This window comes from Lutra lutra, chromosome 10 (assembly GCF_902655055.1).
Source record: "Lutra lutra chromosome 10, mLutLut1.2, whole genome shotgun sequence".
Classification (NCBI taxonomy): Eukaryota; Metazoa; Chordata; class Mammalia; order Carnivora; family Mustelidae; genus Lutra; species Lutra lutra.
Window position 1 is genome coordinate 52646711 of NC_062287.1, and position 23645 is coordinate 52670355.

The window sequence follows — 23645 nt, forward strand, 5'->3', positions numbered from 1 at the left end:
CAAAGGCAGAGGCTTAACCCACTGAGCCACCCAGGTGCCCCTGTAATAATACTTCTAAGAACAGTTAACATTTATATAGCTTGTTGGAGTTTATAAAGCTCTTTCTGCATGTAATATTTTTATTTTTATTTATTTATTTTAAAAAATATTTTATTTATTTATTTATTTGTCAGAGAGAGAGAGAGAGAGAGCGCGCGCGCGCGAGCCCAAGCAGGCAGAGTGGTAGGCAGAGGCAGAGAGAGAAGCAGGCTCCCTGCCAAGCAAGGAGCCCGATGTGGGACTCGATCCCAGGACCCTGGGATCATGACCTGAGCTGAAGGCAGTGACTTAACCGACTGAGCCACCTGCTCACCTGCATGTGATATTTTTAATCCTGATGACACCACCATTGATATTTATGTAATCCAGCTAAGGAACTAAGCTTGGAGGGGCCCTGGGTAGCTCAGTTGGTTAAGCTTCAGTTCAGGTCTTCCTTCCTAAGTTGATCTTCCTTCAGTTCAGGTCATGATTCCAGGGTCCTGGGATTAAGCCTCATGTTGGGCTCCCTGCTCAGTGGGGAGCCTGTTTCTCCCTCTCCCTGTGGCTCCCTTTGCTTGTCCACTCTCTCTCTCTTTCTCACTGTCAAATAAATAAATAAAATGTTTAAAAAAAAAAGGAACTAAGTTTAGAGCAGTTTAGTTTTCAGGGTGACCCAGCTAAGTAAATTGAAGGTCTGGATTTGATGTGGGTTGTTTTTTTTTTTTTAAACTTTAGTCATGAAACATTTCAGATATATGTACAAGTAGAGGGAATGGTTTCGTTAATTCCCATGCACCCATTATCCAGTTTCAGCAGTTACCACTGCTGAATGGCCATGCCCCCACCCAACTGTCCATTTCTACTTCCTCCACTCTTAAGCCTCTCCACCAGATTCTTCCTGGCATCGTGTCATTATGTTCATAAATTTCAGTTTTTATCTCTAAACGGTACTCTTTTAAAAGACATAATCACAATGCCATTATCATGTCTAAAAGAAAAAATGAAATTGGTATTGTGATGTCATACCCTAGGCTCTCTAACCAGGCCATGCTGCTTGCATTAGTCTAGCAGATTCTAGCTTCAAAGAAACTGAGGACAGATCCCAAATGTGTCCAGTTCTAGATTGATGACCATAGCGCTTTTTATTCTTTGGTTTGTTATCCATAAATGTGGTCTCTTATATTTTAGTAGATAAACTACTTGGGCTTTTGCTTCTCCTCCAGATTTTTTGTGGTCAGGCAGCAGTATCTGAACTTCCTTGACATGACGGGTTCTTCACTTATGCTACTCTGCTAGTTGCTGTGGAGGATATAGAACTGTGAGACATGTTCCTTGTCATTGTGGGGCTAGTAGTATAGCTGGTAGACCAAATAATGTATGTAGTAAATAGATAGTAAGGGGTAAGGTTATTCATTTCTTCGTTTTCTTAAATTTTTTGAAACGTCCTGAATACTAACTCTGTGCCAGGCCTTGTGCTAGTGTTGGGTATAAAAGATAATTATGTGATCCCTGATCTGAATCTAGTTGGGTAGATACAGACACAATAAATTGATAATTACAGTACAGTGTTGTAGCTGTGAAATCTGGGACAGGTTATGATGTGACCTTAAAGAAGAGGGCAGTCGGTGTGACTTGGGAGCAGGGGACTAGAATGGCGTTAAAGAGTAGAGTGATCATTGAGATGAGTCCTCTAAAACAGATTTGGGCCAGCTGGAAAACAGGAGGAAAGAAAGGTGTTTTAGAAAGAAAGAGCGGTTGTGAGCAAACACATGGAGATGTGAGATAGCCTGTCACATTAGAAGAAATGCAAGCAGCTGGTATAGATTTTAAGTTGAAAGTTCTTTAAGAGGTAAGACTAGAAATCATGGAGGGCCTCTATTTTATCTTGTGGATTTTGTTGTAGAAATATCACTCTGGAAATAGGATGGAGAATGGAGGAATTGGACGAGGGGAAAATGGGTGTTAGGGTGACCAACAAGGAGACTGATAAGTCTGAAGCAAGGTGATGAAAGCCTGAACCAGGGTGATTTTGATGGTGAGAAGAGCAGTTAGAGAGGACTTCCCTGGAGGCAATTTGTTTTAAGCTTAGGTGTTGAGGGTACCAGGGATAATTTCAGAAAGTAGAAGAACTTGGGTAACGTATCCAGATTGATCAGGAGTGTTACTGGGTCAGATCCTGTTTTCTTTTTTGTGCCATTCTTGCCTCCTCTTGTCTGCTAGGCCCAGTACTTCTGCTTTCTCTGTAGCTGTCTTGTGTTTGGAGGTCTGTGACTGTATTCCAGACCATTGAAAGGCTATATAGCTCTTTTCCTGTCCTCTCTCACTGCAGGTTATTTTTTACTAGGATTTGACTAGTCCATTGTCTCAGAAAGACTTGATTCTTTGATACTTCAGTAATTTGAAGTCCATAAAATAATTGACTTTTCTTTATATTCAAAACTGAATTCAGGATCTCCCTTCATTCTCCAGTCTACCTTATCTTGGGAAGTTGTCCTGTTATTGATATAGACCCTTAAATCAGAAACCTGAGAAAGATCCATTACCTTTTCTTCTCCTCCTATTCCCTTCTTTACTGAGTCTTGTTGATTTTACTTTTTTAAAAATTTTGTTATGTTAGTCACCATCATTAGTTTTTGATGTAGTGTTCCATGACTCATTGTTTGTGTATAACACTCAATGCTCTGTGCAGTCCGTACCCTCCATGCCCTCCTTCGTACCCATCACCAGGCTCACGCATCCCCCCACCCTCTCCCTTCTAAAACTATCCATTTGTTTCTCAGTTCGTGGTCTCTCATGGTTTGTCTCCCACTCCAATTTCTCTCGCTTCATTTTCCCTTCTCCTAATGTCAAAATATCTCTTGTTTCCGCTGTTAACCTCAGTAATCCAAGTAACATTTTGTTTTATTTCATTTTATTTATTTATTTGGAGAGCAAGAGCATGGTGAGCGGGAGTGGAGCTGGTATAGCAGAAGCAGAGGAGAGAGAGAATCCTAAGCAGGCTCCATGCATGCACAGTGCAGAGCCCAATGCAGGGCTCGATCTCAGGACCCTGAGACATGACCTGAGCCGAAATCAAGAGTAGGGTGCTTAACTGACTGAGCTACCACATTTTTAAAATTTTATTGTGAAATACAGCACATAAAGAAGAACAGGTAGAAAAATGTCATACAGCATATTGCTCTATCATACTGTGAACACAATGTGTAACTACCATCCAGGTCAAGAAATGGAATATTATCAGCCTCCTGTAAGCCTCTTCAGACTCCCCTCTAGTGATTTAGATCGTTCCCAAAAGATAACCACCAGTGTCCTCACTTTCAGGTAATAACTACCTTTTTCTTTTATTTTTTACCATTAAACCTGTACTCCTAAATACAGTTTATTTTTATCTGTTTTTTAAACTTCATGTAATTAAGGAATATAGTGTAAATCTTTTATGTGTGGCTTTTGCTCAAAATTCTACCTATATTGATATTCATTTATATTATTGATGGTAGCTATAGTTTATTCATTTTTACCACAGTATAAGGTTTCATTGTATGAATATACCCTGATTTATTTACCCATTCCATTATTGATGGACATTTAGGCTGTCTCCACTTTTTAACTACTATAGGAAGTAGTGCCATGAACATTTTGTACAGGTCTCTTGGTATGTATGTCTTACATTTCTATATTCTGTATACCCCAGAGTGAAATTACTGAGCCAACTTTTTCATGTTTTTTTTTTTTTTTTTTAAGATTTTATTTATTTAAGAGACAGAGAGTTAGTGAGCCAGGGCGTACAAGCTGGAGGGGCAGAGGGAGAGGGAGAAGCAGGTTCCCTGCTGAGCAGAAAGTCCCAGGACCCTGGGATCTTGACCTGAGCTGAAGGCAGTTGTTTAACCGAGTCACCCAGGCACCCCCTGAGCCAACTTTTTCAAAGTGGTAGTACCAATTTAGACCCCCATTTAGACCCCCCCCTTTACTGTTAGTGCTATGAGAATTCCAATTCCACATATTTGCCAACAGTCGAAATTATTGATCTTTTTCATTTGACAGTTCTGTGGATGTGTGGTATATTGTTGTGGCCTTAATTTGTAGTCCTTAGTAGGTCCTTTGTAGTCCTTAGATTTCTGATGAAGTGGAACAATTTTAATATACGTAAGTGGCCATTTGGATTTTTTTTAGGTAATATCTATTGATGTTTCTTGCATATTTTTCTTTTTCCTTATTGTTTTGTGTGAATTCGTTATATTCCAGTACAAGTTCTTTTTTTTTTTTTTTTTTAAAGAATTTATTTATTCATTTGACAGAGAGAGATCACAAGTAGGCAGAGAGGCAAGCAGAGAGGGAGAGAGAGGAGAAAGCAGGCTCCCTGCCTAGCAGAGAGCCCGATGCGGGACTCGATCCCAGGACCTGAGATCATGACCTGAGCCACCCAGGCGCCCTTTCTTTTTTTTTTTTTTTTCCAGTACAAGTTCCTTAATGGCTTTAATGGTTATATGTGTTTTCAAATATCTTCTTCCTTTTTAGTCCCTCCCACTATCCCCCACCTCCGCACTTTTATTCCCTTAGTGTTGTATTTTGATGAAAAGAATTTCTTAATATAGCCCAATTTGACAATTTTTTCATTTATTTTTGGGCTTTTCTTATCTGATATAAGAAGGGTTTACCTATCTTGAACTCACTAAGACATTTTGCTGCATTATTACTAGAAACTTTATTATTTGCTTTTTACACGTGGGATTGATGTGTGTGTATGTTGCTTGGGTATATGGAAATCCAAATGTCCAGCAGCATTTATTGAAAAGAATGTCCTTTCTCCATTTTTCTGCAGTTACCACCTTTGTGGTAAATGAAGTGTCTATATATGGGTATTTCAGGGCTTTTTATTCTGTTCCAGTAGTTTGTCTGTTCTTGTGCCAGTACCAGGCTGTGTTAGTATAGCATTATATTAAATCTTGACGTCTGACAGGACAAGTTCACTCACCTTGTCTTCTGTAAGAATATCTTAGTTATTCTTCGTCTTTTCATTTTTTTATGAATTTTGATATCAGCTTGTGAAATTCTGCCACAAAACAAAATTTCAGCTAGGATTTTGATTAGGCTTGCATTAACTCTCATTCTGCTGACATTTAGGGATTAACATTTTACTGTATTGAGTTTTCCAGTCCATAAACATGGAAGATTTTCTACATTTTTTTGCTAGTTACTCCTAGATATTTAATATTTTGTTATTGTAAATGCTAATATTTTTAAAATTTCATTTTCTAACACTACACAGCTGGTATTCAGAAGTGCAGTTGACTTTTATTTATTAACTCATATATCTTTCAACCTTACCAAGCTCACTTTATAATTTTAATAAATTACATATAGATAATTTTGCATTTTTTTTAATAAATAATCATCAGCAAATAATGGCTTTAATATTAATACAGTGAGACCAGCTATCTTTTGATTATAGTTTGTGTGATATACCTACTTCTACATTTTATTTTCATCTTTTTTATGTCTTTTTCAGTTCAGGTAAAACCTATGTAAACAACATGTAGTTCTTAATTTTTATCTATTTACTTTTAAAGATTTATTTATTAGAGAGTGAGTGAGCAGTGGGAGGGGCAGAGGGAGAGGAAGATAAACAGATTCCATGTTGAGTAGGGACCCTGATGTGGGGCTCAGTCCCTGGACCCCAAGATCATGACCTAAGCCAAAACCAAGAGTTGGATGCTTAATTGATTGAGCCACCCAGGATCCCTAACATTTAGTTAGTTTTTAAAAAAATGTTTGTTTTAAAAATTAATCATTTATTTCATTATGTTTAATGTAATTATTGATATATGTCGATTTAAAGCTACCCTGTTATTATATGCATTATATTTATCTTACCTGGTTAATGTTCTTTTTATCTCTTGTTTCTTGCCACCTTTTGAATTTTTTTTTAAATTCTTTTCATCTTTAGCTTTGAGTTAAATATTCTTTTATACTTTCTTAGTTAGCCTAGGTTAACCTAGGTTTCTAGGTTAGCCTAGATATTACAACATGAAATTTTTAAAAATTTGATGTGAAAAAACTTTTTTTTAATTTTATGTATTTATCTGAGAGAGGGAGAGAGAGAGAGCAAGGGGGAGCAAGCAAGGGGGAGAGACGGTTGTGGCGGGGGGTGGGGAGAAGAGCCAGGTAGTGGGCTTGATTGCAAGACCCTAGGATCATGACCTGAGCCAAAGGCAGACACTTATCAGACCGAGCCACCCAGGCACTCCTGACGTGACATTTTAAAAAATTTAATTTTATTTTTATCGAAGTGTAATAAAATATGAATTCTTGACTTATCAAAGTCAAATGTTTTATGGCACAGTAACCATTTTGGACAGTGCAAAGACTTACCTCTGTTTATCCATATTCCTGACTTGTATGAGTGTAATTGTATATTTTATTTCTCTGTCTTTCACTCTGTAAGACAATGTGGTGTTTTTTTGTTTTGTTTTGTTTTCTTTTTCTTGAGAGAGAGAGAGAGAGAGCACATGGATGTGAGGGAGTGGCAGAGGGAGAGAGTCTTTTTTTTTTTTAAGGTTTTATTTATTTAGGCGCCTAAATCTTTAAAAAATCTTTAAAAAAAAAAAGATTTTATTTATTTATTTGACAGAGAGAGAGATCATAAGTAGGCAGAGAGGCAAGTAGAGAGAGAGGGGGAGGCAGGCTCCCCGCCGACCAGAGAGCCTGATTTGGGGCTTGATCTCAGGACCCTGAGATCATGACCTGAGCCAAAGGCAGAGGTTCAACCCACTGAGCCACCCAGGTGCCCCAACAGAGGGAGAGAGTCTTATGCAGGCATCTTGGTCAGCACAGAGCCTGACACGGGGCTCGATCTTATGACCCTGAGATCATGACCTGAGTGGAAATCGAGAGTCAAGACACTTAACTGACTGAGCCACCCAGGCACTCCAAGACAGTGTTATTTTATATAGGCAATATTCATTTAGGTTTACTAAATATTTATCATTTACTCCAATATGTTTATCATTACTTTTCTCTCCCCACATCTGTGACTATTCATCTGGGATTATTTTCCTTTTGGCTAAAGAATACCCTCTGATATTTCCATTTATTATAAGTTTAGTGGTGAGACTTATTTGTGTTTCTTGTATGGAAAAGTTCTATTTTACTTCCATTCTTGAAGGATTTATTTTTATTATTAAAGATTTTTTAAATTGAATTATAATATATGTGTTATTAGTTTCAGGTGTGCAGCATACTTTTTTAACAACTGTATACATTACTCGTTGCTTACTCATTGCTCTGCCTACTTGTGATTTCTCTCTCTGTGTGTCAAATAAATAAATAAAATCTTAAAAAAAAAAAAGAAGAAGAAGAAGAAGCACTGTTTACTTGGCCCCTCATTTCTCCATTCCTCACTCTCCCATTTGGCAGAAGCCTGAAGAAAAAGCAGCCCCACACTCTAGGTGAACCTCCCTGGGTTCCTTCCTTATGTGGTCCTATAATTATTTATCTTTTAGTTTTCTAATACTTTCAAATACACATATGTATATGCATGCACCTATATTGTATACGTAGATATATATACGTGTTTATCTATATGCATATATGTTTGTATGTGTGTGTGTGTGTGTGCACATACTTTTTTTTTTTTTTTTTTTTTTAAGACATCCATGGTACTTTTCTGGTTTTCCTCAGCAGAAAGATTGGTCTGAATTAATCTAGCCTTTACCTTAATGGAAGTGTAAGTCATGCCAATGTCTTTTGCTGGACTATTACAGTATACTCTTAATTTGTCTCTCTGTTTAGTTTTGCCTCTTCCAACCCAATCATTATATTGAGGCTGGATTGATATTTCAAAAATTAAAATCTGTTCATGTCACTCTCTTGTTTATAGTTCATCAAAGGATTTTTATTGCTCTTTGGACAAAGGTTACTCATTTGTTTATTCAGCAGTAAACAAATATGTGTTGAATTCCTGCTTCATGGTAGGCATTATCAGAGAGATCCTTGCCATAATTCTCAAAAAGATGTGGTGTGTGTTAGTCTTTTAATCCTCATCTAGGGGCACCTGGGTGGCTCAGTTGGTTGGGCATCTGCCTTTGGCTCTGTCATGATCCCAAGGTCCTGGGATCAAGCCCCTCATCCTGCGCAGGAGGGAAGCTCCTTCTTGTCGCTTCCCTGTGTGTACTCTCACGCTATCTCTGTTGCTAACTCTGTTTCTCTCAAATAAATAAATAAAATCTTAAAAAAAAAAAGCCTCATCTCCTGTCAATGTACATTCTAGCCACATTACCCTGTTTTTCAGTTCTGAAAGTTGTGGTATCCCTTCCTGACTGAGAGCATTGATTCATTCTTTTTCCTCTGCCTCAAATTAGATCAGGAGCTCTTTGACCATAATATCCAGTTATTTTAAAGTCCTGTCTGATATGTCATATGCTTTCATAGAACTCTGTATTTTTTCCTTACAACTTTATAATTACTAAATGGACGTTACTTGATAAATGTCTGCCTTGCCCCTCAAACTTCAAGTTCCACGAGGACAGTGTATCCCCATGGCCTGGTACGGGGTGGCTCCTAGTGTGCAGGAAATCTGTGTTGAACAGATACGTAGATGGATTATTTACTGAGTGAATTAAGGAGAACACTTGGCTCTTCCTTTTCTTGTACTCTTGTTTTTATCAGAATGTACACAGTGCTTTACTTAGCATTTTGCTAGTCACTTTTGTGGCTCACAGGCCAGATGGGGGAATACGCAATCACAAGTAAATACAATGTACTGTAGTGAAGGGCATGATCAAGGGTTATTCAGGATTGTTCCATGTCCAGTTCAGGGATCAGAGATGACTTTCTGGGGTTAATACACCCAAGGGACAGGAGTAGGTGGGTGTGGGAGAAAGGGAAGGCAGCCTAGGTAGAGGAAACATCTTAAGTGGAAGTACAGAAGCTTGAGGCAGTGTGGCATCACTGGTAGGGAATTGTGGGAGCTGACATAGTGGCCAGTCTTTGCAGGCCTTTGTGGCATGCTAAGCAGCTCAGACTTCTTTCTGTAGAAAACTGGGAGCTTTTGGAGGATTGTGTATATTCGTATAGATTTAAAAATTTACACTCTTTTTAAAAAATTGCAACAGTTCGGGGCACCTAGGTGGCTCATTCAGTTAAGCGTCTGCCTTTGGCTCAGGTCATGATCCCGGGGTCCTGGGATCAAGCCCTGTGTCAGACTCTCTGCTCAGCAGGGAGTCTGCTGCTCCCTATCCTTCTGCCCCTCCCCACCCCACCCCCCACCATTCTCTCTCATGTGTGCACATGCTCTCTCTCTCTGTTAAATAAATAAAATCTTTCTAAAAAATTACAGCAGTAATATTTATTGTAACAAATTCAAGCACAGTTAGTAAAAGAATGAGATTTACCTCTGCAAATAAAAAAGTTAAAAAACGGGGTGCCCTGGTGGCTCAGTCAGTTGAGCATCCAACTCTTGGTTTCTGCTCAGGTCGTGATCTCATGGGTTGTGGGATTGGGCCAGATTGGGCTCTGCGATCAGCAGGAAGTCTGCTTGAAAGATTCTCTCCCTCTGTGACTAGCCCCCTGTCCCCCCTCTCACACTCGTTCTTTCTCTCTAAATAAATGAGTAAATATTGTTGTTGTTTGTTGTTTCTTTTTGTTTTTAAATTTATTCATTTGACACGGTGAGAGGGAGAGAGAAAACAAGCAGGGGGAGCAGCAGAGGGAGAAGCAGGCTCCCCACTGACCAGGGAACCTGATGTGGGGCTTGATCCTAGGACCCAGGGATCATGACCTGAGGCGAAGGCAGACGCTTAACTGACTGAGCCACCCAGGCACCCCAATGATAAATCTTAAACAAAAAAGTTAAAAAACAATATGTGCTCTCTAGAGATTACTCTGGAGAAAATCACTGCTAACAGTTTTATATGCATTTTTTCTAGAGTTTTATATACAGCATTTTAGAATTTCCCATATTCTGAGTTTGTATCTTTCTTCTGACTGGAACGCTGCTTCCCTAAATCTTCCTATGGCTCTCTGTCTGCCTCAGTTAAGTGTCCTCTCAAAAGTTGGGTCCTCAGAGTGAACTTTCCTCACTGTCCTATTTAGAATAGCCTCTCCACATTACTCTTTAATCCATTGCACACTTAATTTTTCTTCAGAATGTTTACCATGTGAAATTATATATTCTTTGCCAGTCTTACCCATTTGACTATAAGATCTGTGAGAGCAGGAATTGCTTCTGCTTTATTCACTATTGTATCCCCCGAGCTAGAATGATGCTTGGCACATACAATAAATACTTCTTGATTGCATGTTGAATGATTAAGTTAGTTACTATTTTAGATAGAATACAGTACTTTCATGTAATTTTTCCAAAAAGTTAACTTTTGTTTGGTAGCTTCACAAACACACAAAAGGAGAGAAAATAATACGAGCCTTCAGGTTTACCTCGTCTAGCTTGAATGGTTATTAGCTTTTTGCCATTCTTGTTTTGATGCATTTCCCCCCACTTTTGGGGGGTAGGGCATATCTGAGGCAGCTTATCATTTCACTTGTGAATACTTATTTATCTGTGCTTATCAAATAAGGGCCTATTTTAGGACTTTAAAATAAACCCACAACAATCTTTAATAGCATATAATTCCTGATCCATGTTCAGTTTTCACCGATTGTCTTTTTTAAAAAGATTTATTTATATATTTATTTTTAGAGAGTATATGTGTGTGTGCATGTGTGTGTGAGCATGGAGGAGGGGCAGAGGAGGAGGGAAAGAGGGAATCCTCAAGCAGACTCTGCATTGAGTGGGGAGCCCTATATGGGGCTTGATCCTGGGACCCTGAGATCATGACCTGAGCCAAAACCAAGAGTCAGACACTTAACCAACAGAGCCATCCAGGTGCCTCTCACTAATTGTCCAAAAGAAGACTTTGTATGGTTTGTTGGTTTGAAGTAAAATTCACACATTGCATTTGGTTTATTTATCTATCCCCTTAAGTCTCTTTTAAAAATCTGTAGCATTTTTGCCCTCCACCTTTTCTTTCATTCCCATGCCACTTTTGTTTGTTTGTTTGTTTGTTTAAAAATCTGGGCATGTACCCTGTGGAATTCCCAAAATTCTAGACTTACCTCTCATGTGTTTTTTACTCACTCTTTATGGTACCCCTCTGGGTACCGTATTCACAGCAGTGCAGTTCAGGCTTTATTACCCTCTACATGAAACGGTTGATGACCAGAGAGAGGAAGGGAGGAGGACACTCATATCTGACTGCATCCTGTGTGCTATTGCTGTGCTAGTCATTTTCCTCTCAGTGTCCTTTGAGGTTATTACTAGTCCCATGTTCACAGACGAGGCTTAGAGAGCTTAATTTGCCTGTTGAAGACAGAGCTTATGTCAAGACATATTGAGTCCAGGCTTTACACCTAGATCTGGTTAATTTCAAAGCCCTTTTTCTTCCCCACAGTTAAGTTCCCAAGAAAATGACTTTTCCAAAGTTATATACATGGCAAGCGGCTTGCCAGGATTCTAGGTCCTCCTACTCCATATCTGTTGCTTTTTGTCCTGCTTCAGGCCTCTTTGGTGTGCTTTGTCACTTCCTTAGAAACTGTAGGTGGGAGCTAGGGAGTTGGTCATATCAAGAAGGTACTTCATCTTATGAGCATACATTTAAGTAATTTTGTCTTTGGTATAGAAATGTGCTGACCTGGGGCGCCTGGGTGGCTCAGTGGGTTAAAGCCTCTGCCTTTGGCTCAGGTCATGATCCCAGGGTCCTGGGATTGAGCCCCGCATCGGGCTCTCTGCTCAGCAGGGAGCCTGCTTCCTCCTTTCTCTCTCTCTGCCTGCCTCTCTGCCTACTTGTGATCTCTGTCTGTCAAATAAGTAAATAAAATCCTTAAAAAAAAAAAAAAAAAGAAATGTGCTGACCTAATCTTAGCATTGCCAAGATACTTTTTTCCCCCATTGTGTGTGTGTGTGTGTATGTATGTATGTATAAAAAACATATATTTTTATATATTTGTATGTTAAATATAAATATATATGTGTATATATATATATATATATATATATACACACATATATTTTCAGTATGTATACCTACATAGTGCCACATATTGTGCTACATAGTTGAGATATGGTGCTGAACAGAAGGACGTGTTCCTTTTTGACTTTGGGAGAAATTTTTCACTATAGGAATGTTGGTGCAAATTGGAGACCAACTCCTAGTATTGTGGCCGAAAGGGCCAGACTACTCATTTCTTAGTCTCCCTTGCCCCAGTAGCCCAGGCACAAGCCCTAGACCCAGCCAATTAGATTCACCAGCCTCAGACTAATCAGGCTGTGGTGATCCAAAAAGCAGGTAGGGTGAGAGATAGATGTGGTAGCTGCAGGACCCAGTTTGCAGAAGCTCCGGGAACAGTGGTGCCACCAGCAATGTTGGGTGCCCAGTGCTGGCAGTGTTGGTGGGGCAGCTTGCTGCACTTCATTCTGATGTAGCTGCACAGTGGAAAAAGGGTACTTTAATCCTAAAAGCATGTTTCTGGTTAGGAAGTAATGGTATTAGGGCGCCGGGGTGGCTCAGTTGGTTAAGGGTCTTCCTTTGGTTCAGGTCACGATCTTAGGGTCATGGGATCGAGCCCCGTGTCAGGCTCCCTGCTCAGCAGGAAGCCTGCTTCTCCCTCTCCTCTGTTCCTCCCCCTGGCTTTTGTTCTCTCTTGCTCACTCTCTCTCAAATAAATAAAATCTTAAAAAATAAAAAAGGTAATGGTATCAGGAAGGCATAGAAAAATTCCCATTCACTTTGCAGTAATTTAGGTCTAACATACTGATTGAAAAAAGCTCTTTCCCCTGAAGTTGATAAGATTAATTTTTTCAGAAATAAAACCTTAGAATTCTTGGATCATTGAATCACTTTTGAGATGTTAGTTTCCCATGTTCCTCTTTGTTGGTTAGGTGAGACTAGAGCATCAAGGTAACAACAGCTTCTTTTGTTCCAGGAGAATGATCCATCTGTGAGACTGAAAATTGCATCATTGTTGGGTTTATTATCAAAGACTGCAGGATTTTCACCAGACTGCATTATGGATGATGCCATTAACATCCTGCAGAATGAAAGTAAGTTGTAATTTAAAAGCTATATAATCAGAGCAAAAATCTTTAGTTCCATCTATATAGAATTTAGGAGGAAACTTTCTTGTATTGGTTGTTATTGAAAAGGAATTTGAGGATGATTCAATAAAACATGTACATATGTTTACATTAGAGATAAAATATAGTTTTGTCTCTTAATAGCTATCATTTATTGACTTTTACCAAGTGCCATATACTTAAAGTAGGTTATATATGATGGAAGATAGATATTGTTGTCCCTATATTTTAGGTGGAGAAACTGAAGCTCAGAGAACCTAACTAACTTGTTCAAGGTTACTTCATATGTGACAGAAAGATGTTTTGTATGTATGTGATATTTTGTCAACTGTACCATGCTAATTCAAGCCATGAGAGGTGCTCTTCTGGTCATGTGGTCTCTCATAGTTTACTTCCTATAAAAGTGACATTTGGCTCTCACATGTTATTGTTTTCCTTTTTGTTCCTCATGAATGCATGCTAAAATTATTCTCGGCTTTTACGTGAAATGGGAAAGCATTTCACCTTTAAAATTCTTTTGAGGGTGCCTGGGTGGTTCGGTTGGTAAAGCAACTGCCTTTGGCTCAGGTCATGATCCTGGAGTCCTGGGATCGAGTCCTACATCGAGCTCCCTGCCCTATGGGGAGTCTGCTTCTCCCTCTGACCTCCCCTCTCATGCTCTCTCACTCTCTCTCTGTCTCTCTGTCTCTCTCAAATAAGTAAAATCTTAAAAAAAGCAAAAGAAAAAAAATTATTTTGATTATCTGGTTTTATTTATGTACAAGATTCTATTACAGAGTTGGTCCCTTGCTTGCTTTAATATTTATTTTAAAATTAAATAAAAAGACTGGGGCACATGGGTGGCTCAGTGGGTTAAAGCCTCTGCCTTCGGCTCAGGTCATGATCCCAGGGTCCTGGGATTGAGCCCCGCATCGGGCTCTCTGCTCAGGAGGGAGCCTGCTTCCTCTTCTCTCTCTGCCTGCCTCTCTTCCTACTTGTGATCTCTGTCTGTCAAATAAATAAATAAAATCTTTAAAAAAAATTAAATTAAATAAAAAGAAACCCTCTGTTTCTGTTTTCTGAAAATATTAAAATTTTGTTTGAATTGATTATGGCTTCAAAGAATATTTTTATTTGGGGTATACATATTTAAATAAATATCACTTTAAATATTGGACATTTCATTTATAAATATAAGAGATTATTGGACTAATAAAAGGCCAGGGAACTCAGAGATGATCCAAGTTCATTTATTGTATAGTGTTTAATAACAAATATCTTACATATGTCGCCCATTGCCTGATGTTGAGAATTTTAAAAATTTTGTCAGAAATAACTTCATATTAAATTTTTACTTTACTGGGATGTCTGGGTAGCTCATTTGGTTTAGCGTCTGCCTTTGGCTCAGGTCATGATCTCAGAGTCCTGGGATCGAGTCCTGCATGGGGTTCCTTGCCCAGCGGGGAGCCTGCTTCTCCCTCTGCCTGCCATTCTCCTTGCTTGTGCTCTCTCGCTCTTTCTCTCTTTGCTAAATAAATAAAATCTTTAAAAAAAAAAATGAAGAGAAATAAAATTTTACTTATACTGAATTTTGACCCAAGAGTTTTAATTCACAGGAAACAAAGAATATATCTTTAAAAAAAAATTTTTTTTTTAAGATTTTTTATTTATTTATTTGACAGAGAGAGATCACAAGCAGGCAGAGAGGCAGGCAGAGAGAGAGGAGGAAGCAGGCTCCCTGCCGAGCAGAGAGCCCGATGCGGGGCTCGATCCCAGGACCCCTGAGATCATGACCTGAGCCGAAGGCAGCGGCTTAACCCACTGAGCCACCCAGGCGCCCCATCTTTTAAAATTTTTTTTCAGAGGGGAGTCTGTTTTAATGAAATGCTGATATAATGACAATAAAGAAAAAAATTTAAAAATACTCTTCTTACTTCTGTAAAACAAGGTTTTACATATTGCCTTTTACTTATATGCATTTTGTATGGTTGTACTTAACAGTGAATGTACTATTTTGTGTTTTACTATACTCAAACATTACATAAATTTTTTCCATGTTTCTGTATCATCTTCATAACATTTGAGGTGTTGATAATACATTAAATACCAATTGATACAGTAGCATGTTTTGAAGTTTTTGCTCTTGTAGATAGTGGCAAAAAAATAAATCCATTTCTTTTAAAAGCACCAAAACAGGGATGCCTGGATGGCTCATTCAGTTAAGCGTCCACCTTCAGCTCAGGTCATCATTTCGGGGTCCTGGAATGAAGTCCTGCATCAGGGTCCCTGCTCAGTGGGGAGTCTGCTTCTCTCTTTATCTCTACCCCTACCCCCACTCATGCCCTCTCTCTCACTTGCACTCTCTCTCTAAGAAATAAAATCTTTAAAAAATAAAAGCACCAAAACAATTACATTGCCTTAGTACAAAAGTATCCTTTCTTTCCATGGGAAGTTCTTATAGAAGCTAGCTATATACACATTTCACACTTTAAGGTTCGGGATTTCATAGAGCCATAGACTTAATCAGCTATAAATGGCCTTATAGAGATCATCTTGTCTAATTCCTTCATTTTGCAGATCATAGAAGTTTAGTCCCAGAGAGATGAAATGCGTCCAAGTGAGTTCATTTAGCTAAGGAGTTAGAGAACTGAGAATTTAGTGCAGTGCTCTTTCTTAGGGTTTAACTGAAACACTTTGCCTCTAAAATAGAAACATTATGAGATAGTTAATTTGGATGCAAACCTCATCCTAACCTTAAAAAAGAGAGACTCAAATTACACAGTATACATGGAAATAGCTGTTTTTTTTTTTTAAAGATTTTATTTATTTATTTGACAGAGAGAAATCACAAGTAGGCAGAGAGGCAGGCAGAGAGAGAGGAGGAAGCAGGCTCCCTGCTGAGCAGAAAGCCCGATGTGGGGCTTGAACCCAGGACCTGGGATCATGACCTGAGCCGAAGGCAGCGGCTTAACCCACTGAGCCACCCAGGCGCCCTGGAAATAGCTGTTTTGCTTTTAGTTAAATATTCTAAGGGTTTTTAAAAGAATTAATTTATTTAAAGATTTATTAATTTATTTCAGAGATAGATAGAGAGTGCACAAGTGGGAGGGGCAGAGGAGAGGGAGAGAGAATCTTAAGCAGAATTCATGCTGAGCTTGGAGCTTGATGTGGGGCTCAGCCCTACAACCATGAGATCACAGCCTTAGCCAGAACCCAACAGGCAGATGCTTAACTGACTATGCCACCCAGGTGTCCCTATTTATTTATTTTAGGGAGAGAGAGAGAGAGAGTGCAAGCATACATAAGTGGGAGTGGAGGGGCAGAGGGAGAGGAAAAGAATCTTGAACAGACTCTATCCTGAGTGGAGTAGTAAAGGGCCAGGGAACTCAGAGATAGTCCCTCGATCTCTTGAACCCGAGATCATGACCTGAGTAGAAGTCTAAGAGTCAAATGCTCAACTGACTGAACCACCGAGGCACCCCTATTCTAAGTTTCTTACTTAATTGTCTCTGAGAGATTTAATCTAGGTCTTCTGGTTCCAGTTCCTGGTCTATCTAGATTCAGAGTGGGAGACAGAACTGGAAGGGACCATAAAGATCATCTAGTTCAAGCCCTTTATTTCATTGCTGAGGAACATGAACTCCAGGGATGTAAAGTGATTGCTAAAGTTACTCTGTATTTGTGGCTTAGAATAAGGCACAGACTAGAATTAGGAGTCTTTCATTTATCAGTCCAGTGTGCACTTTCAAATCCAGCAGTGTGGGCCACCCTCATGAGCAGAAGTCCTTCATTTCAGTTCATCATATGTATGAGTTCCACAATGCCTTGGCAAGCACTGGACTAGGCACTTTGAGGGTGTCAGGTACCTCTGCTTCTCCAGTACATACCAAACCAGTAATGAAAACACAGAGCTTGTTGTAGAGGAGGTGTAATCAGAATACTGTGGAAACAGAAGAGAGTGTGAGATGAGTGCTGACTGGTAGGGTCTAGAAGGGCTTAGTGAAGAGTTACATTTGGAAAGGCAGAGATGGGAAAAGTAGTGCGAAGAAGTAGGAACATTATGATAAAAGGTAGAGAACTGCGTAAGTATAAGACGTATTTGAAAACCTGAGTTGTTACATGAGAGATGATCAAGGAGTGAGGGCTTTAGGAGGAAAAACTGGTAGTGTTTTGAAGCCAAAGGGTAGGTAGTCTTGAGTGCTGAGGATTTTGAATGTTACTTTATAGGCAGTAGAAACCATGTGAAGTTTTTTTGAGCAAGGGCATGGAATAATCAAGTCTAGTTTTAGGAAGCTAACTTGGTGGCTCTGAGGAATTTGGTTTGATGAACTAGATCATTTAGAAAAGAGATGTTGAGGGGCGCCTGGGTGGCTCAGTGGGTTAAGCCGCTGCCTTCGGCTCAGGTCATGATCTCAGGGTGCTGGGATCGAGCCCCGCATCGGGCTCTCTGCTCGGCAGGGAGCCTGCTTCCTCCTCTCTCTCTGCCTGCCTCTCTGCCTGCTTGTGATCTCTCTCTGTCAAATAAATAAATAAAATCTTAAAAAAAAAAAAAAAGAGATGTTGAGCGTTTATTTATTATCCATGTGGAGATGTCCATCCAACCTGTAGTTGTAATATTGGTCTGGAACTCAGGAGAGAGACTAAGACTCAAGATTTAGATTAGATTTGCGATTTATCAGAAACAAGAATTAAGCTTAGAAAGGTTTAGCTAATGGTGCACCTGGGTGGCTCAGTCAGTTGGGGTATGCCTTTGGCTTGGGTCATAATCTCAGGGTCTTGGGATCAAGCCCCTGCATCAGGCTCCCCACTCAGTGGGGTCTGCTTCTCCCTTTGCGCAACCTCCATCCCCTGCGCATGCTCTCTCTTTCTCAAATTAAAAAAAAAAGGGGGGGGTTTAGCTAACTTTTCATGGATGTTATGTAGAATCATTTTGTACAAATAAATTAAAGGGTGGGTGTGGTAGTGTTGAAGATTTCTAAATGTTTCTTCTGTATTTTCGAAGTACCTTTTCTCCTTGTGGCCTCTTTCGTATTGAAGACTTGTTGATGATCTTCAGTTTTGTGTTTAAATTTAAGATGAGGACGAGGAACTAAAAAGCTGATTGATAGCTCTGTGTGAAGGGACTGGGCTTGGCAATTGGTAGCCTCTGTACTAGGATGACCCTCTTTGGAGGACTTTTTTTTTTTTTTTTTTTTTTTTTTTTTTTTTTGAGAGAGAGATCACAAGTAGACGGAGAGGCAGGCAGAGAGAGAGAGAGAGAGGGAAGCAGGCTTCCTGCTGAGCAGAGAGCCCGATGTGGGACTCGATCCCAGGACCCTGAGATCATGACCTGAGCCGAAGGCAGCGGCTTAACCCACTGAGCCACCCAGGCGCCCCTTTGGAGGACTTTTAAAAATGTTAGTGTCTTTCATGTTTTTCTGTGGGGCCCGTCCGTTTTTGCATTTTGGAGTTCATTAATCTGCTAGGAAGACAGACAGATGGCTGACTGCAGTGTTTTTGGAGTCAAAAAGCTGTTGAAGGGGGCTAGGGAGAGGGGGGGAAGTGTCTCATTTATTAGTATGTTACTACCTCTTAATCTCCTCTTCTTCACTATGTCTTCTCCCCAGTCCTCACCTGGTATCCCCCAAATGGGGAACTTTCTAGTCTAATTTCTGCATAGAATGAACTTCCTATTTCAGTGGCCACTTGGCTGTGTAATACAGGGAGGGAGGCAGAGGTCCAACTCCTTCTTGTAGATACCTCAGATAAATCCTCCCTTATCCCTGATTTTTGCTTTTTGTTTTTGTTGCTTTACATCTCCCAATTCCTGAATCTTTTTAGGGTGTTCTGGCTAGAATTCATTTGCTTTGTGGGGCTATCCTCCTCAGTAGGTGTTTACTATTAGATTTCTCCATTTTTCCAAAGCTTTTTTAAAAAAAAAATCGATGATATTTTTCATCTCTGAAAAATTTGTCTTAAGTACTTACCTTTTTTCCTCTAGGGTTTGTTTTAGGTTTTTGTTTTTTGTGGGGTTGGTTTTTTTTTTTTTTTTTTTTTTGGTCTTCATGGGTTTATACTTTTTTAATTTCTTCACTCTTATACTAATGAAATTTTAGGGAAGAATAATAAAAGATGTGTTCAATATGTTATATTTAACTAGAAGTTTTATTAAGAGGTTATATAGCCAGTGTCTTGTCTTGTCTTTCTTTCTTCTTCTTCTTTTTTTTTTTTTAAGATCATATTTTTCAGTAATCTCTACACCCAACATGGGGCTTGGACTCCTGAGAGTTGCATGTCCTACGGACTGAGCCAACCAGGCACCCTGGCTGTGTTTTCTGAGCTTTAGTAATTTTATATGTTACGTACACCATTTTTGACGTATTTGCCTTACATCTATACTATGGTTTACTTAATATTTTTAAGTGGACAATTTTTTTTTTAGTTAAGTTAAAGAGACTGTCTTAATGGGTAAAAGAAAATTAGTGTCCTGTGACATCAGTAGATAGTACCTGCAATTTTTATCATGAACATTAAAACATAATTACTAACATAAAAAAATGATTATCTGAATGTTACCTGAAATCCTCTTGTATGCAGCCAGCATGAAAAGAACCATATTTGAGGGGCACCTGGGTGGCTCAGTGGTTTAAGCCTCTGCCTTCAGCTCAGGTCATGATCTCAGGGTCCTGGGATTGAGCCCCACATTGGGCTCTCAGCTCAGCAGGGAGCCTGCTTCCCCCCCTCTCTCTGCCTGCCTTTCTGCCTACTTGTGATCTCTCTCCCAAATAAAAAGATAAAATCTTTAAAAAAAAAATAAAATAGGGGCACCTGGGTGGCTCAGTAGGTTAAAGCCTCTGCCTTTGGCTCAGGTCATGATCCCAGGGTTCTGGGATCGAGCCCCGCATCGGGCTCTCTGCTCTGCAGGGAGCCTGCTTCCTCCTCTTTCTCTGCCTGCCTCTCTGCCTACTTGTGATCTCTGTCTGTCAAATAAATAAATAAATAAAATAAAAAATAAAATAAATAAAACAACTATATTTGGAACAAAAAAAAAGGATTTAGACAGAGAAGAGAATCTGGCTGATTGGTGTTGAGTGGTTTGGTTTTGGCTCTTTGCCCACTTACTAAACCGTCATTGAGCATGTAATGAATGAGTGGTGCTGGATTCAGAGAATACAGAGGTGACTAAGACACAGTCATTGCCATGAGGGATCTTTCCATCTCCCATCTCTTGGTTTAGTCTGATAGGAAAATAAATAAGTTTAGTGAAGTATTAGAGCTGGTGTACCAGGTGCAGTGGAAGCGCACACGAGGAAATAGTCAATCTTATGGGCAAGGAGGAAAAGTTCTATATAGCAGGTGACACTACAAGATTAGTAGGTGCTTCCTGGGGAGTTGGGTTGAGAATGGAGTTGGGTGTAGGTGGAGGCATTCTAGGGAAGTTAGCCTGAGTAAAGATAGAGGGATATGAAATCATAGTAACTGAAAAAAAAAGAGTGCTAGATGAGACTTAAAGAGATGAGGCTAGAAAGGTAAGCAGAGCTAGACCTCATGGAGGGACTGGTATGTATGTGGGTATGTAAGTGTGTATGCCCTGCTAAGGAATTTGGATTTTATCTGGAAGGCTGTGAAAAGCCCTTGAATTAAACAAGCACTAAACAGTTTTGGAGTACTGTGCCCAATCTTGTGGAGGATTTGTGTTTTATTTTTTAATTTTATTTTTATTATTATTTTTTTAAATGGAGTTTTTTTTTTTTTAAGATTTTTTATTTATTTATTTGACAGAGAGAGATCACAAGCAGGCAGAGAGAGAGGAGGAAGCAGGTTCTCCGCTGAGCAGAGAGCCCGATGCGGGGCTCGATCCCAGGACCCTGAGATCATGACCTGAGCCGAAGGCAGTGGCTTAACCCGCTGAGCCACCCAGGCGCCCCTTTAATTTTATTTTATAAAAGATTTTATTTATGTGAAGATGAAGGGCACAATCAAGAGAGGGGCAGAAGGGGAGAGAGAGAGGGAGAAGCAGACCCCCACTGAGCAGGGAGCCCAACTTGGGGCTCAGTCCAAGGACCTTGAGATCATGACCTGAGCCGATGTCAGACACTTAACTGAGCCACCCAGGCGCTTCAGATTCAAAGTTTTAGACGTGATCCCTTTAGGAACTTAGCTTTTGGTTGAGGGGAATTCAGGGATCAAATAGAAGAACCTACCTAACAAAAAGTTTCATTTTTTTACCCAAGTAAATTTAGTTTCCTTAGTGATCGCCTTTTGAAATCCTGCAACCCAACTTTTCATCTTCCTTTCTAGAGTCTCATCAAGTCCTAGCTCAGCTGTTGGACACTTTGCTTGCAATTGGCACTAAACTCCCAGAGAATCAAGCTATCCAGATGCGATTAGTTGATGTAGCCTGCAAGGTAAGAGCATGATGGTTAGATACAGGGTTGCATCTTTCTTGAATAGTTTGCTTTGCCTGAAGAGGTAGTATGAGCTGTAAGATCTGTTTAACTCCATCCCGAATTTGTAACTGAGAATTGCAAAGGACGCTTAATGGTTTTAAGAGCTGCCTCATCCTTTTAAGCTAAGTTGTTACAAAATGAACTTCCTCATCCTCCCAAAAGAAATGAAAATCATTATAGTGGCTGCCATGTACAGTGTGCCTAATAAATGCACTCTGCTTATTAGGGTAGTTTGTATGCAGCTTTTCATGTGTTCTCTGCAGTCCTTTAGGTGAGTACTGTTATCCCTGTTTTACATTGCGGTTTAGGGAGTTTAACTTGCCCAGTCTTTCACAGCTAGGAAGTTGCAGGACTGGGGTTTCCAACTCGTTTCTCTGATTCTACAGCCCATGTTCTTTTTGTTATGTGTTATTGCCTCAATAAACAGACCAATTACAAAGAAATAAGTGTTTCAGAAGATTTTTTAGTTTTTCTTTCTAACTATAAAAGAAATACATGTATATTTGTTGTGCCTTTTGATTTAATTTGCCGCTTTTAATTAGCCACCTTTTGTACATAACTTCTAAACCTTGTAGAATTGATTTTAGTTTTGATGAATTTATTTTGAGAATTGAAAAAGACAAAGACAAATGTGTTTGAGTTGTGGAAGAATATTATATTTATGGAATTAGAAAACTGCTTCTGAGCCCCAGGAAAAAGAGTGTGTCATTTATCTTAATAAACAATAACAACAACAAACAAACCCAGAACACTTTGACAAGTATAATTGAAAGTCTTAAGTGGAAAAAACTAAGGATTGTATGTTTGAGAGAGTAAGTATAGAGTAAGTATATATCACAACTAACATGTCTGTGAGGTTGTGCTTGTGAGAAAAGTGTCTATGAAGTGAATTGTTATGCTTGAGATAACAGTTTCTTCAATTTGCTTTAAATAAGCATTTTATTATAAAGATTTATATTCAAGAAAGAACTGCACTTATAATTCACTGCCCAGAGGTGATCATTATTAGCCTTTTGCGGTATTGCTTTCTAATTTTTTAAACATAGAGCTCTAATCATAATTTATATGCAGTTTTGCATTTTGCTTTTTTATTGACATTATTACAGAAGTATTTTATATTGTAAATATTTTGTAAACATTTTCAGTGGGTGCATGAAATTTTGCTCAATAATTAAACTATAGTTTACCTAACCATTCTCCTATAATTGTACATTTATTTTATAACCCCTTTTTAAATCGTGAATAATACTGCAGTGAATATTGTTAGTCTAAAATATTTTCTATATTTAGGTTTATTTCCTAACCATAGTAGAATTACTAGTTGAAAGCATTTAGGTTTGTTTTTTGTTTTTGTTTTTGTTTTTAAGAGTCGATACTTCTTGCTAAAGTGGTTACCAGAGTGTTCCAGTTTTTATGACCACCAGCAGTGTATGAGAGTGCCTAATTTCACTGTACCACTCTAGCATTGGATATTACTGGTTTTTTTTTTCTCTCCACTCCCCTTCTTTTGGGCCCTCCCCTCTGGAAACCATCTGTTTGTTCTCTATTTTTTTTTTTTTAAAGATTTTATTTATTTATTTGAGAGATAGACAGTGAGAGAGAGCATGAGCAAGGAGAAGGTCAGAGGGAGAAGCAGACTCCCCGTGGAGCTGGGAGTCCGATGCGGGACTCGATCCGGGAACTCCAGGATCATGACCTGAGCCGAAGGCAGTCGTCCAACCAACTGAGCCACCCAGGCATCCCTGTTCTCTATTTTTATAGGTCTGATTCTCCTTTTTGCTTGTTTGTTTATGTGTTTTTGTTTTGTTTTGTTTTTAGCTTCCATGTGTAAGTAAAATCATATGGTATTTGTCTTTCTCAGTCTGACTTAATTCACTTAGCATAATACCCTCTAGATCCATCCATCTTGTGGTAAATGGCATGTCTCATCCTTTTTTGGTGGCTGCATAATATTCCTCTGTGTGTGTGTGTGTGTGTGTGTGTGTGTGTGTGTGTGTACACGTGTGTACATGCACACATATATAGATACTCACACACACTGTATCTTTATTATCCACTCATCTATCAATGGGCCTTTAGGTTGCTTCTATATC

At 39.2% G+C, this 23645-nt stretch overlaps 1 protein-coding gene across 2 annotated transcripts in view; it reads left to right on the forward strand.

Annotated features, from left to right (window-relative positions):
- INTS4 (integrator complex subunit 4) overlaps positions 1-23645 on the forward strand; it is a 122031-nt gene that overhangs the window by 8829 nt on the left and 89557 nt on the right. For both annotated transcript variants that reach the window (XM_047693909.1, XM_047693908.1), the window contains 2 exons: positions 12994-13111; positions 21404-21510. In XM_047693909.1, coding sequence (XP_047549865.1) covers positions 12994-13111; positions 21404-21510 — 225 coding nt within the window. The remainder of the gene's footprint in view (positions 1-12993; positions 13112-21403; positions 21511-23645) is intronic.